The sequence below is a fragment of the Myripristis murdjan genome, chromosome 7 (genome assembly GCF_902150065.1).
Source record: "Myripristis murdjan chromosome 7, fMyrMur1.1, whole genome shotgun sequence".
NCBI lineage: Eukaryota > Metazoa > Chordata > Actinopteri > Holocentriformes > Holocentridae > Myripristis > Myripristis murdjan.
Window position 1 is genome coordinate 3680633 of NC_043986.1, and position 13659 is coordinate 3694291.

Here is a 13659-nt window from a genome sequence, read left to right on the forward strand (position 1 = left end):
ACCCCTGTAGCTAACTAGCCCCGGTCTCCCCTACACTGTGTGCGCACATATGAGGTGATAATAAACTGAGATTAACTTTACTGATCCCTAGAAGTAAGTCTTGCATTTACAGAATAACATAAACAGAAGTTTATGTTATTTCAGAACTCTTGTTATTTACTAAACTTACTGTGACTTAAGAACAAGGGTTGCACAACATGGAAGAAATCTCATATCTCAATATTTATGACAAATAGCCTATCTCGATTGCGACACAATACACGATATGACTGTGGGTTCACACTTATTTGAAATTTTTAGAGTAATAACACTGACAAGTTTAGGCATTCTGCAAAAAAGCAACATCAAGCCAACTGGATGTAGAAAATGCAGTTACTTCTCAAAGTATTTTTGATCAGAACAGACCAATCAGTGTCTCAGGCTAACCCTAAATTTGATATCGTCGCTACTGTACTTGCAAGGTGGCTAAATATTGTTGAGGTAAAAACTAGCATTACTGTTTTCACCTCTGACCTCCAGCTGTGTGAATGAAAATGGGTTCTCTGGGCAGCCACGGCTCTCCCCTTTGCAGACACGCCCACCTTCTGCTAATCCCATGCAGTTTGGGCCCCAAAGCCTGCAGTCCACATGTGTTCTTGTGGCCTGTTGTAAAATGGTGTGTGTGTGCAGACTGGGGCCTAAACAGTCTTGGAGCTGCATCAGTTGGCTTTGACTGGAAAGCTGAGACTCTTGTGGATTCAATGAGCCACATTTGATTCCTGTGTGATGATGTTGGCCCCCATAGCAGCCATTTCACTGCAGGCAGAGACTTTTGTCACACTGGACGTCGCTGGAGAAAATGACCTCTAGTGACCTCTAAGAGAATCACAGCCTCATCAAACTTTAGACACACACAAACTAGAGGATAAAAAACAAAAATTGCAATAAATTATAATATCAAATCGCAATACATATCGGCACCCAGGTGTCTACCTTCCTACCTCCGCCGCTGTTTTTCAAGGCCTAAGACACATTATTCTTCACTGGCATTCTTGGCCCACTAGCCTTTCAATTTTAATTTGCTCACACATCTACAACTTTCTACTTGTGTCTTGTTGTTTACTATTGATTTATTTTTCACTGTTAACTTTGTATTTCATGTCCTCTTGTGCAGCAGCATGCTGGAGAGCTTGGGCTGGGATTTAAACGTGCTCCAAAAATAAACTTTACTTACTGACATGCTAAGGAAGACATCTGAAGCCATCCCAGCAAACAGGCCTGCAATGGCCCTTTACAGGCCCACTTAGGGCAGCCTGCGCAGGCCCCCTGAGAATTTGCTCATTGGCAAAACGTTGGCCCCGCAGTGCTGGTCCCGCATGGGCAGCCCTCATTAACCCCTAAGGAAGCCTGCACTGGCCCTGTATGGGCCCACTTAGGGCTGGCTACAGGGCGCACAGCAGGCAGCCTTTACCTAGCCTTCAGGAAGCCCTCACTGCCCACACTAGGCCCACACTGATTTTGCAGTTAATCTACAACAATAAATCATAAACATTTTTCATTCAGTGTAATGTGTGTGTATTTAATAAATGAATTGATTTGAATCCTTTTGACTATTGAACATTTTTGACAATGCATACATCAATGACCGCATCCATTTTAGATGTATGGAACTCCCAAAGGAAACTACACTAGTAGCTGAAATACATTTATGTGTAGAACTGATTTATTGTGGTAGCCAGTGCAGGCTTCCTTAGGGGTTAATGAGGGCTGCCCATGCGGGACCAGCACTGCGGGGCCAACGTTTTGCCAATGAGCAAATTAGCCGCACATACCCTCACAGGGCAGCCCGGCAGCCCGGCAGCCGCACAGGGCAGCCCGGCAGCCGGCACAGGGCAGCCCGGCAGCCGGCACAGGGCAGCCCGGCAGCCGGCACAGGGCAGCCCGGCAGCCGGCACAGGGCAGCCCGGCAGCCGGCACAGGGCAGCCCGGCAACCGGCACAGGGCAGCCCGGCAGCCCGGCAGCCGGCACAGGGCAGCCCGGCACACGGCAGCCCGGCAGCCTGGTAGCCCGGCAGCCCGGCAGCCTGGTAGCCCGGCAGCCGGCACAGGGCAGCCCGGCACACGGCAGCCTGGCAGCCTGGTAGCCCGGCAGCCGGCACAGGGCAGCCCGGAGCTGCCCACCTTAAGGTGTGTTCACACCGGACGCGTTAACGCAAATTCGCGCGTCAAGTTTACATTAAAAGTCAATGCAAAGACGCGATGACGCGCGATTTCAGGTCGGGCGGCGCGTTTGGCGCGATACACGCGACGCAATGATGCTTCATCGCGTCACGTTGACGCTTCATTGTGTCGCGTTGGACGCTTTATCGTGTCAAACGTCTCATCGCGCAAGTTGAAAAATTTCAACTTTTGACGCGACATCGCGTGATGCTTTGACGCGATAGCCAATCAGTGTTGATATTCTCCCTACGTCACCTATGTCAAGAACTGCCAAAGGAAATCGAAAAATGGAGGACAATATTATTGTCGGCTGCCGGGCTGCCGTGTGCCGGCTGCCGGGCTGCCCTGTGCCGGCTGCCGGGCTGCCATGTGCCGGTAAATTTTGCGAATATGTGTCCGTTGCTAATGCAGCTATTGGATGTAATTTACTATTAACCATGCTAGCGGTAACGTTAACCCGGCATATCTGTCTCGCTACGTGTGTGCGTCTTGTCAGTGGATGTGTGTCGCCACAGATGGAAAAGTCTGCGGGACACCTACATCAGGGAGAGGAAGGAGGGAGAGAGGAGGGCGGGTTCGCATCAACGCGTCCATCGCGCGATAGACGCGATTGAGGAAATAAATGATTCCATGGTCATGCGACACGTTTCGGGCGTTACGCGCGATTTCATCGGGTTCATCGCGTCCGGTGTGAACACGGCTTTAATATTTAGCCCACCTTTTTATGTTTAACTTACCTGTTACCGGTGTTCTTAAGTCAGTTGATATTTGTATGGAAAATTAAAAACGGAGCGATGCTCACGCGTTAGCCCGCTTATGGAATTTTCAATGTTAAGTTAGCATTAAGCTAATCGGCAGTTAGTTGTAACATAGTTGATAATCCCTGATCATTTCAGCATGTTTTTGTGTATTTGTGTTTTATATAATGATTAACTACTCAGTGTTTGTTGCTGTCAAAGAAAGTGAAATACAGTATAAATTGTAACAGTTTATTTATTTATTTGTTCTTTTTATCTGTATTGCAGTTTCACAGTGCTTCTCATATAGTGGGGCGGCATAGCTAAACTATCGTTCATTTTGGGATAAAAGCACCAAATTTGGTACACTCGTTGCTGAATATATGTTGAATGAATCTGGATATCGGGCCACTGCAAATTTTTATTCTGATGACTGTGGCAGCCATTTTTAAAACTGCCCGCCAGTGGTTACTGGCATGGAATGCTTTGCCTTCCCTACAGCTGCTGTTTCATGTTTTCAGCACCACAAATATAATTTAGAGACATTTTAAAGTGGGAAAAAGCTTTATTACAATGTAACAGAACAGAACAGAACACAGCTACATACAACATACAACATGGCTACAGCTTTGCTACATACTTGCTACATTCCAAGCTAGCTACATGTTCCAAGCTAACTACCTAGCTTAACTACCTAGTTTTGCTAGCTTGTAAATTTACCTCTCCGCTGTTCCCCACAATAATTATTTTTCTCTTTAGCCTTTATCTATGATATTCAAAATGTATACATCCAAAAACTAACATATTTTATTCATAATTATTAAAGTTGAAATAAAATGTTTAGGCCTACCTTGATGGACTGTCCACTGCAGGAAGCATATGCTAGCCAGCTTGTTGGCTAGCTGGCTTGCAGTGGTGGTTGTGGTGGTGGGGCAGAAAGTGTTTGAGAAACTGAGTGTGTATAACTGTATTTTTTCTTAATTTAATGTGTATTTACATTTTTAAAATATTTTAATGAATCATTTTAATATTTTTAATCATTTTAACAAATCAAATGCCTGCTTCCACTAGGGGGCGATTTTGTGATGGCCCAATATCCAGATTTGTTTGAAATATATCCACCAACACATCTACCAAATTTTATACTTTTATCACAAAATGAACGATTGTTCCAGAGTGAAGTTTTTTGAAGATTATAAATGGCATGTGATAGTTCCTCAGTGTCCAAAATAACTAAACAAATGTGTGTAAAATGTGAGTCTCAGGACCTATGGCCCAAGGACTAACAGCAGCACTCACAGTAATGGTTTTTACCTGAGGTGAATCATTGTTATGTGACTTATATTACAATGATTATCACTGTCACAGTAATGGTTAACAACTGAGGTGAACATTTTCATGGAACTTAGATGACAGTGATTTCCAGGCTGTGCCAAAAGGGTGGCGATTAGTGCTGTGATGCAGAACTGAACTGCTCATCACAAACTTTTTCCAGCTCTACCAGCACGGGGAACAAAGAGAGCAGCATCCCAGCCACTGCTACAGGCTGAATTTGTGTCTTTCCACGGGAAATAATGGCTTTTTTGCACAGAAGTCTGAACCGCCATCTGAAGATCCTCTCCACAGCCTGTTCTGCATTTTCTTCAAGAGCACGTAAGAAACTTTTTAACAGCTATGGAAAGAAGTGGTTTTAAAAGATGACACATTGAAAATGTGAACCATGTGCCACGGAGGGCCAAGAGTCTGCAGGTTTTCATTCCAACCAAAAACTGATTTCACTGATTAGTCCCTTCTCTCTGCTTGAAGGTGAGGTAATCAGTGAAATCACCTGGTTTGAGACACATGCATTAAATTAATCTCTTTGCAGATTGGAAACTTCTGCAGCTGAAACTTGTTGGGAGCAAAGGCAGTGACAGAGGACTGAGAAGATGTCTTTATTTGTTCAGAAAAGTTTTAGATGTAGGATGACAATATTTTTGTGTATTAGGCCTATTTAAATTGGCCACTACAGAGAAAGTTTTTCATTTAATGAAACTCTCACAGCACTTTAACAAAGTTTAAAAAACAATTATTGTGTTTTAAATATTCCTTTTCAGTTAACATTTTAAATAGCATGGGCATAGTGTAATGCCATCAGGACTGTGTGCATCATCATTCTGGGAAAATGGGGAATATTACAGGGCTGTGCAATAACTGGAACATGTACAGTGCATTCAGAGAGTATTCAGACTCTCTTCACTTTTTCACTTTTGTTATGTTGCAGCCTGATGCTGCAATCGTTAAATTCATTTTTTCTCTCATTAATCTACACTCAGAACCCTATCATGACGAAGTGAAAACAGAACTCAAGAATTTTTTGTAAATTTCTTAAAAAGAAAATACTGAAATATCACATTGACATAAGTATTCAGAGCCTTTACTCAGTATTTAGTTGAACCACCTTTGGCAGCAATTACAGCCTCGAGTCTTTTTGGGCATAATGCAATAAGCTCTGCACACCTGGATTGGGGGATTTCCTGCCATTCTTCTTTGCAAATCCTCTCGAGCTCAGTCAGGTTGGATGGGGACCATCGGTGGACAGCCATGTTCAGGTCTCTCCAGAGATGTTGGACAGGGTTCAAGTCAGGACTCTGGCTGGGCCGCTCTAGGACATTTTCAGAGTCCCTAAGCCATGCCTGTGTTGTCTTGGCTGTGTGCTCAGGGTCACTGTCATGTTGGAAGGTGAACCTTTGGCCTAGTCTGAGGTCAAAAATTTGCAAAAATTTCTACAATTCTGTTTTTACTTCCTCATTATAGAGTACTTAGTGTAGATTCATGAGAGAAAAAATTAATTTAAAAGATTGTAGCATCAGGCTGCAACATAAGAAAAGTGAAAAAAGTGAAGGGGGTCTGAATACTTTCTAAATGCACTGTATATTAAACATAATCTTGGCCACACTGAGTGAATAACCCATGCTTCAGAGTGGTCTCTCTTCCGTAAGAAACTTTACTTTTTGAGATCCATTAGAATACATTTTTTGTGTTACAACCTCAGGTTTTGCCATGGAGAGGAAGTGCCTTGGTGAGCGAGAGGGGCTGAGCTTCTGGCTGGCGCAGCCTGATGACTATGACAGTGTGATGTCCATTTCTAAAGGCATGAGTGATGATTATCTGCCACACTTCTACCATTACTGGATGAAGGAACCTGGGAGAACAGTTTTACTGGCACGAAGAGAGGGCAAACTGGTGATTGAACACACAAAAACCACTATCATGTCAAGTGATTTAGGTAGGAAAGACAGCTATAGTAGCTCACAGTGAGGTGACACTGATGTATGTGACTGGTAGATAGAGGCAGACATCTGGTGTTTTTTTTGTCTGCATTGTTCTCTCCGTTAAACACCATATGGGGTGTCCACATTTTTTGAGGTTGACGCTGCTTTTGTCTTGCAGACGAAGATTTTTAAGCTTTGGTGCTTCAGTGACCTTCACCAGCCCTCCCTGGATAGTAATCTAATTTAGTTTAATTTAATGAAGTTTACTACAGTGAGACAGACAGGGCAGTGTTACACCTTGGTGGGTTAGGGGAAGAAAACGACAGACAGAAACGGGAAAAGAGCATGTCTCCCGATGAAACATGCAAAGCCAAGGAGTAGTGCCATGAATGTTGCCTGTAACACCTGAATTTCCCCTATGGGGATAAATAAAGTGTTATCTTATCTTATCTTGAACCACCATGACAGTGAGCTATCCCCAGACCTCGAAGTCACTGCCCAGGACCAGCAGAGCCAGGTGGCCCAATCGCCCCCCCGGGCCATGGAGGCACCCAGAGTGCCACGCCCAGAGAACCACAGCGGCAACAGGGCATCGCACACCCCCAAAGGCCCGGACAGATGCCGGCCAGAGCCACCAAAGTACCAATGCCAGCCGCCGGCAGATGAGGAAGCAAAAGCACACCCGCTGCCCACCGACCCCCCCAGACCCCAAACCCATCCACCCACCCCCGCCGCCTGCCTGCCCCCCACCACTGAGAGAGCCAGAGTCCCCCCAACATCCTGGGGGGCCCTACATGGAGGTCAGGCAGCCCTCGAGAAGGGCATCAGGCCAGCACCAGACGTGGCCACCAAGCACTGCTCCGCAGTGGAGCCAGGCCCCAAGTCGGAGTGGGCAGGGCGGGGCAGGTGGGGCGCCACTGTGCCCTGGGCAGGGAGGGCCCGGCCCCACGAGCCATACCATATTTAATCCAGTGACTAATACCAACCCTATTACTATGTGTCTCCGGTCACTGACGGAGCTGCATTCTCCCTATACCGTGCAAGTAGGTAACCCTAAGTGTCGTGTGGCGCATTAAAATTGGGGAAAAGGTGAGGGAGGTGAGAGCATGGTGGGGGCAATAGTGTACTCCTGCGCTGTGGCCCGCCCAACCCTAAAGACCCTCGTGCCTCCCCCAGTCTGCCTCCCCAGGTGTAGAAGTGTGTAATGCATTAAAACAGAGGGCAGGTGTAGAGGATGAGAGGGAGCTGGGGGGGGCCACACCACATTATGGCACCGTAGCACTCTCCACCATGGAGGCTCCCTCCCCTGCCCCAACCCACCTCTGGGAGTGGGTTAGTGTGCACACACAGCCCAGCATCAACCCATGGATGCAAAAACTCCCAGTATCACCAAATCATTAGAAACATCTATCTAAACAAAACACCAGTGTATGTTTTGTTCTTGATTTTTTCACTTTGATATGATTCTTTCAAGATGGAAAAGGTAATTCACTATATTGTGTGTGCATTCTAAAGCACATGATGGTATTTAAATTATTATCAGAGCAAAATATCATGTGTCACTCAGAACTCAGATGTTATTTTGTCCATCTTAAGTGAAAAGTCTCTCTCTCTCTCTCTGGTACTAGGTGGCGGTACAGTCATGGCTAATAGCTGATGAGGGTGGCACAGCAGTGTTCGAGGGGCTGAGGGTGTCTCCTACTGAGAGGGGTCGTGGTATATCATGGGCCGTACACAGGTACAAGATAAATAAGATGAAATTTAATCCCTCCTTGAGTGGAAATGGGGTCATTGGTGCGGCGATTAGTAATAGGATACAGTAAACATCCGTGACATCCGTGGCAGAGCAGCGGGCGCTGAGCAGGCTCCTGTCGATCATGGACAATCCACTGCATCCACTGCACAGCACCATCACCAGGCAGAGGAGCAGCTTCAGTGACAGGCTGCTGTCACTGTCCTGCTCCACCAACAGGCTGAGGAAATCATTCCTCCCCCACGCCATGCGGCTTTTTAACTCCACCGAGAGGAAATAACTCTCATTATACACATACTGCACTACTGGTAGATAACACGTAAAGACTGGAGGGGAAGGGGTGATTCCATAAGGCTGGATCAAGTCTGACAGTTCCTGAATTCCCAGTACCGGGCGTCAGGTTCTGTCGACGGTCTTGGTCTCATGGTTTCACACTAACTCTGAACCTCGGTCGGAGCGTGTGTTCCTCAGGTTATTTTCCACTGCTGTTTAAATTGATAATACCTCTGTTTAAATTGTTCATATTTCTATTTTTTTTTTATAATCCTTGTTTATAGTGTTTATATTGCTTACTGCTATTTATCATGTGTATACTGTATATTTCTTCTAAATTTGCACATTGACCTACCTCTATGCACATTTTATACACCCATGCACACGTTTTTTTCTGTTTTTTTTTGTTGCACATTGCTTTTTGCACACTGGGTTGTACTTAGATCTTATTCTGTTGTACTCAGATCTTATTCTGTATTCTGTATTTTTTTTCTTTTTTTTTCTTTTTTTCTTTATTTAATCTGTAATCTGTGGATACAGCTGAAAAACTGTGAATTTCCTGCGGGATGAATAAAGTATCTATCTATCGATCTATCTAAAGAACTATCTGAGATAACAAAGAATAGAGGAGATTGCATATAAATGTATGCAACTGAAAAATTCCCCCCAATTGAATAGAAAAGAGAAAAATGACAAAATGACACCCCCTGACCTGAAATATTGTAGATGACATCCAGCCTTTAATAGTGGAAAGACACACTTCAAGTGACGTACATGAGAGAGACCTTTGTGTTTAATAGGTACCTCATGTAGATCTGGCTATCATCTGCATAATTGTGAAAGCTGATGTTCAAGCAACAGATGATATCACAAAGGGGAAGCGTCTAAATGGAGAACCACAGGTGATTCAAGATTTTATTCGTCACATACATGATATACGGGTACAGCAGCAGTGAAATGCAATTGCAACAACTCCAGCACTGTGCAAGTAAAAAAAATAGATAAAAATAAAATAGATAAAAAATAAAATAAAAATAAAATAGAAAGTATATATAACACTCCTATATACAATATACAACCTATGTACAATATACAACAATATACAATAAGTCCAAGTAAGAAAGGGAATAGAAGAAGAGTGAATGAATGAATGGGAACGTGAAAGGCACTGACCCACATCCACAACTAGGCTGCAAAACCCTGAAGAACAACCAGAGTTAGCGTGAAACCATGAGACCAAGTGACAGAACCTGATGCCTGGTACTGGGATTCAGGAACTGCCCAAGGACTGAGCCCTGAGGATCACCAAACTGAACTTTCTGGTACTCCAAGATTGAATTATTGCAATAAACACAGACCATGAAAGCCAATTAAATTCTCAAGGCACTGGAGTGATCACCAGTGCCGTTGACTTTGTAGTTGTCACATTGGATCTATGTCCGTATGTTCTGCACACTCAGGTGAGGAGAGGGGCAGAGATGTCAACTGATCACCACCTGGTGGTGAGTTGGATCAGATGGCTGGCTGCCAGATTGACCTGGTAAACCTGAGCTTGTAGTGAGGGTGAACTGGGATTGTATGGTTGAGAACTCTGTCTGGAAGGTCTTAAGCTCACTCCTCCAGAGGAGCTTCTCCAGAGGAGCTTCTCTCCTGAAGGAGGTTGGGGACATAGAGTCGAAATGGACCCTGTTCAAAGCCTCAATTGTTGAAGCGGCAGCTTTGAGCTGTGGTCAGACAGTTATCAGTGCCTGTTGTGGCAGCAACCCAAGAACCCGGAAGTGGACACCATTGGTGAGGGAAGCCAAAGGGGCTGCAGAAGGGCTGCAGAAACAGTGATTTGGGGAATTTGGGGAGGCCATGGAGAAGGACTTGCGGTTGTCCTCAAAGATGTTCTGGCAAACAATCAGGCAACTCAGAAGGGAAAGGCACCTGTCTCCATGCCAGAGGTTACTGAGGGGGTTGGGAAACTCCGTAGTGGCAAGCTGCCAGGAATGGATGAGATCTGTTCTGAAGTGCTCAAGGCTCTGGATGTTGTTGGACTGTCATAGCTGACACATCTCTTCAGCATTGCGTGGAGGTCAGGGACAGTGCCCATTGAGTGGCAGATGGGGGTGGTGGTCCCCCTTTTTAAAAAGGGGGACCAGAGAGTGTTCTCCACTTATTGAGTTATCACATTGCTCAAGCTCCTGGGGAAAGCAATAGACAGTTATGACGAAAGCCACAGCTAATTTGGTTATTTTTCAGTTAGTACTGACATATAGATAATGGTCATCGAGACTTTTGTATAATTTGAAGGCTATTCACAATAGAATATTATTAATTTTGCCTACTAAGAAAATAAAGAAATGAAATGAAAATAAAAACTGACTAAAATGAAGAATGTCTGTCTTAAGATTTGCTCACAGCTACATCCAGCAGCTTCATCCAACCATCAAGATGGCAAGAGCAACCACCAGATTGAAGAATATGAAAAATTTCATTCTGGCACGAAGGGTTAGTGTGTGTGTGTGTGTGTGTGTGTGTGCGTGTGTGTGTGTGTGTGAGCACGTATGTGCATGTGTCCTGTCAATCACACCACGGTTACCTCTTCAGTCTCCATGCATGCACACTGATTTGATAAAGAGAAGCAGGTAGAAGAAGGTTGTTGACTGTTTCTATTTTGGACACATTTAACTTTGTCCTGAGTTATTAATGTTATCAACTTTGACACACTCGCTCTCTCTTTTTTTCTCTCTCTCCTGCATCTTCCAGGCTATTCTCTGTTTAGTTGGTCAAGAAGAAAGCTTGGATGACCTTATCTCTCACTTGAAGCAGAAATTACAGTTCTTGGGAGTTACTTCAGGTCTGATTCCTCTGAATGAAACCCAGCTTAAGAAAGTTCTCCTTGACCCCAAACTTCCCTCCAGGGTCCAACTCCCTGGCGGTTCCATCATCCAGACCTCGCAGCCACTACAGCTAATGGAAGGAAACCTGGAGATCCTGAAGAGGTGGAACCTCACCTGGTTGGCTGACAATGAAGAAGACCCTGTCTTTCTCAGCTTCTACGCACCTTCTTATCCAGTCCCATACAATGGAAGATCAACACTTTTAAACATTAATATATTTGGTACAGACTATATGATGGCCCAGGGTGCACTGGTTGGCCTCTTAGAGGCTGCCAGGTCAAAGGAGGAGCTGAAGGGAACTATACTCTTTCAAGTGCACATGCCCTGGTCATTGGTGGAAACATTGCAGGCTTTCTGTGACGGGCACCAAGGGTTTACGAGATGTGGAGAAGTCCTGGAACAAGTGCTTTTAGAGATGAAATATGCATAGGTATAGATAAAGATAAAAAGAGAACATGGAGACACAACACTGTCTAAAAATCATATGAGAGAAGGAAACATTTTGAATTGTCTATTTTGAAAAAATGTTGATTTGTAAACCCACACTAAGGTGTGTCTGGAATTTTCTGCTGATATCAGCTAGTTTACTTCACTTTCAAAGGTCAGATACATTACCATGTGTTGACGATTGTAATGTTTTGTTTCAGTTCAACCAGTAATGTTAATGCTTGCATGAAGATGCAGTACAAGCCATTTCAATTCATTACACTATCCTGGAGGCCATGTAGAATGAAAAATGGATTGTTCATAATCTGAAAGAGTGCAAAATGGCATATGGAAATAGTTTAAGATTATATTAAAAACTAAGTTGTGCAAAAGTCCTGTGAAATCAGGAGTCAGTATAAAATACAATCAGCAACCAACAATACAACCAACTTAATGGATAAATAAAACAGCTAAGTGTAATAAGGAGAGGTAGTCAGTATAGTATAGAGCAGAGGTGTAATTTGACTAGAAAATAGAGCATTGCAGTTATCAAGCCTACACTCTTAGAAATAAAAGTGCTAACTAGAACCATATAAGGTTCTTCAGCTTGTCCTCACAGGAGAACCCTTTTTGCTGCCTGGTAGAACCTTTTATAAAGGATACATCTGGAACTCTTTTGGAGGGTTCTACCTAGAACCCTCCAAGGTTCCACCCAGAACCCCTCATGAGAGGTTGTACAAAGAACTTTTACTGGAGGTTCCATCCAGAACCTTTCCACCTTCTAAGGGTTTCATCAAGAACCCATCCAGGGAGTTCCATCGAGAACCCTTTCATATTTCAAGGGTTTCACCAATAACCCCCTTCTGAGGGTTCTGTGAAGAACCAGATTGTATTCTACAGATCAGGCAAAACAATTATTGCATTACCTATACTATATTGTGGTTGTTCACAATGTTGACATTGAGGACACATTCAAACAATTTTAATGAGAATTTTGTTTTATTTAAAAATCTTGGAACAATGATGGATAAGGAGGGAAGAGTCTCTGAGGACAGCCCAACAGAAGAGGAGAGACTTCGTAGGTCCCATGGGAAAACAAGTCAAACGAGAGCATTGGTCCTGTGGAATCAGCAACATGACGATAGGACTCAGGCCAGACACATCATGCTGTCCTCAGCAGGTGGATTCATGTAATCTCCAGCAATGGTGACATGGCAGAGAGAGAGAAGACAAAATAGTCAGTTGGTAGCATCAATCTAAGGTACACTTAATGCACCAGATGAAGCAGTTAACTATCTACAAACAATAAAATAATGCAAGGTCCAATGAGACCTCAGTACTAATGGTGACAGTGGAATAGAATCAGATGAGTGAGGGAACCCCACAAAGTTTCCAAATGAAGTTCTTTAAATAATGTTGAAATACATTTCAGTGTTTTGTAACAGGTACTCAAAATGTTACATATTGTAACTTCAATAATGAAAAACTAAAAAAATTGAATGTTCCAAAATATGTATTAAATAAAGAATAATTTTCATCAAAACAAAATACTGGGCAGCAGCTGAAGTTTGACCATTCACATTTATCACAAAACCAAAACTATCTACTCCACTAAAATCAATACATCTACTCATTACTACACACAGAGTTGTGTAGTAATGAGTAGTGTGGACAGAATAATGACATTAATGCACTCATAGCATATGATATATCCATGCTGCTGTCCTCAGCAGCATGGAACAGATTTAGCTCATTTAAAGTGAGCGCTGAATGCAATGAAGTTGCGGAGATGTACAATCCTGATATATGGCCAGAGGGCTCTGTAGTGAGGCGATATTATGAGCCACGTAAGGCGATTGTTACAGGGACCAGCACTGGGGACATGATGCCAACTAGGGTAGCAGCTGTTCGGGCTGTTCGGACTGACTTATCTATGGGAATAGTGAGAGAAAGGATAGCAGGGGGCGTGGCTATCCTCTGGCGTAAAAAGCTGAATTCATTCATTAATGTTACCAGGACAGAAGTAGACTGGTGCATTGCTGTACAGGTTGATATTAACAACAAAGTTTTTATTATTTTGACTGTGTACATGCCATATGAATGCCAACAAAATGAGAATGAATATTTGGATA

General features: G+C 43.8%; 1 protein-coding gene across 1 annotated transcript; it reads left to right on the forward strand.

The window, feature by feature from the left end:
* The first annotated feature begins 5978 nt into the window (after positions 1–5978).
* Positions 5979–11531, forward strand: LOC115362268 (histidine N-acetyltransferase-like). The gene is made up of 3 exons (XM_030056127.1): positions 5979–6161; positions 7819–7920; positions 10968–11531. Exons 1-3 carry the CDS (start codon positions 5979–5981, stop codon positions 11529–11531), a joined length of 849 nt encoding a protein of 282 aa, XP_029911987.1.
* The last annotated feature ends 2128 nt before the right edge of the window (positions 11532–13659 follow it).

Excerpts from the sequence above, each read along its gene's own strand:
- LOC115362268 (XM_030056127.1), top strand. The coding sequence starts at position 5,979 with ATGGAGAGGAAGTGCCTTGGTGAGCGAGAGGGGCTGAGCTTCTGGCTG. Across the intron at positions 6,162-7,818 it reads CACGAAGAGAGGGCAAACTG|GTGGCGGTACAGTCATGGCT; the intron begins GTGATTGAACAC and ends CTCTGGTACTAG. Across the intron at positions 7,921-10,967 it reads GTCGTGGTATATCATGGGCC|GCTATTCTCTGTTTAGTTGG; the intron begins GTACACAGGTAC and ends TGCATCTTCCAG.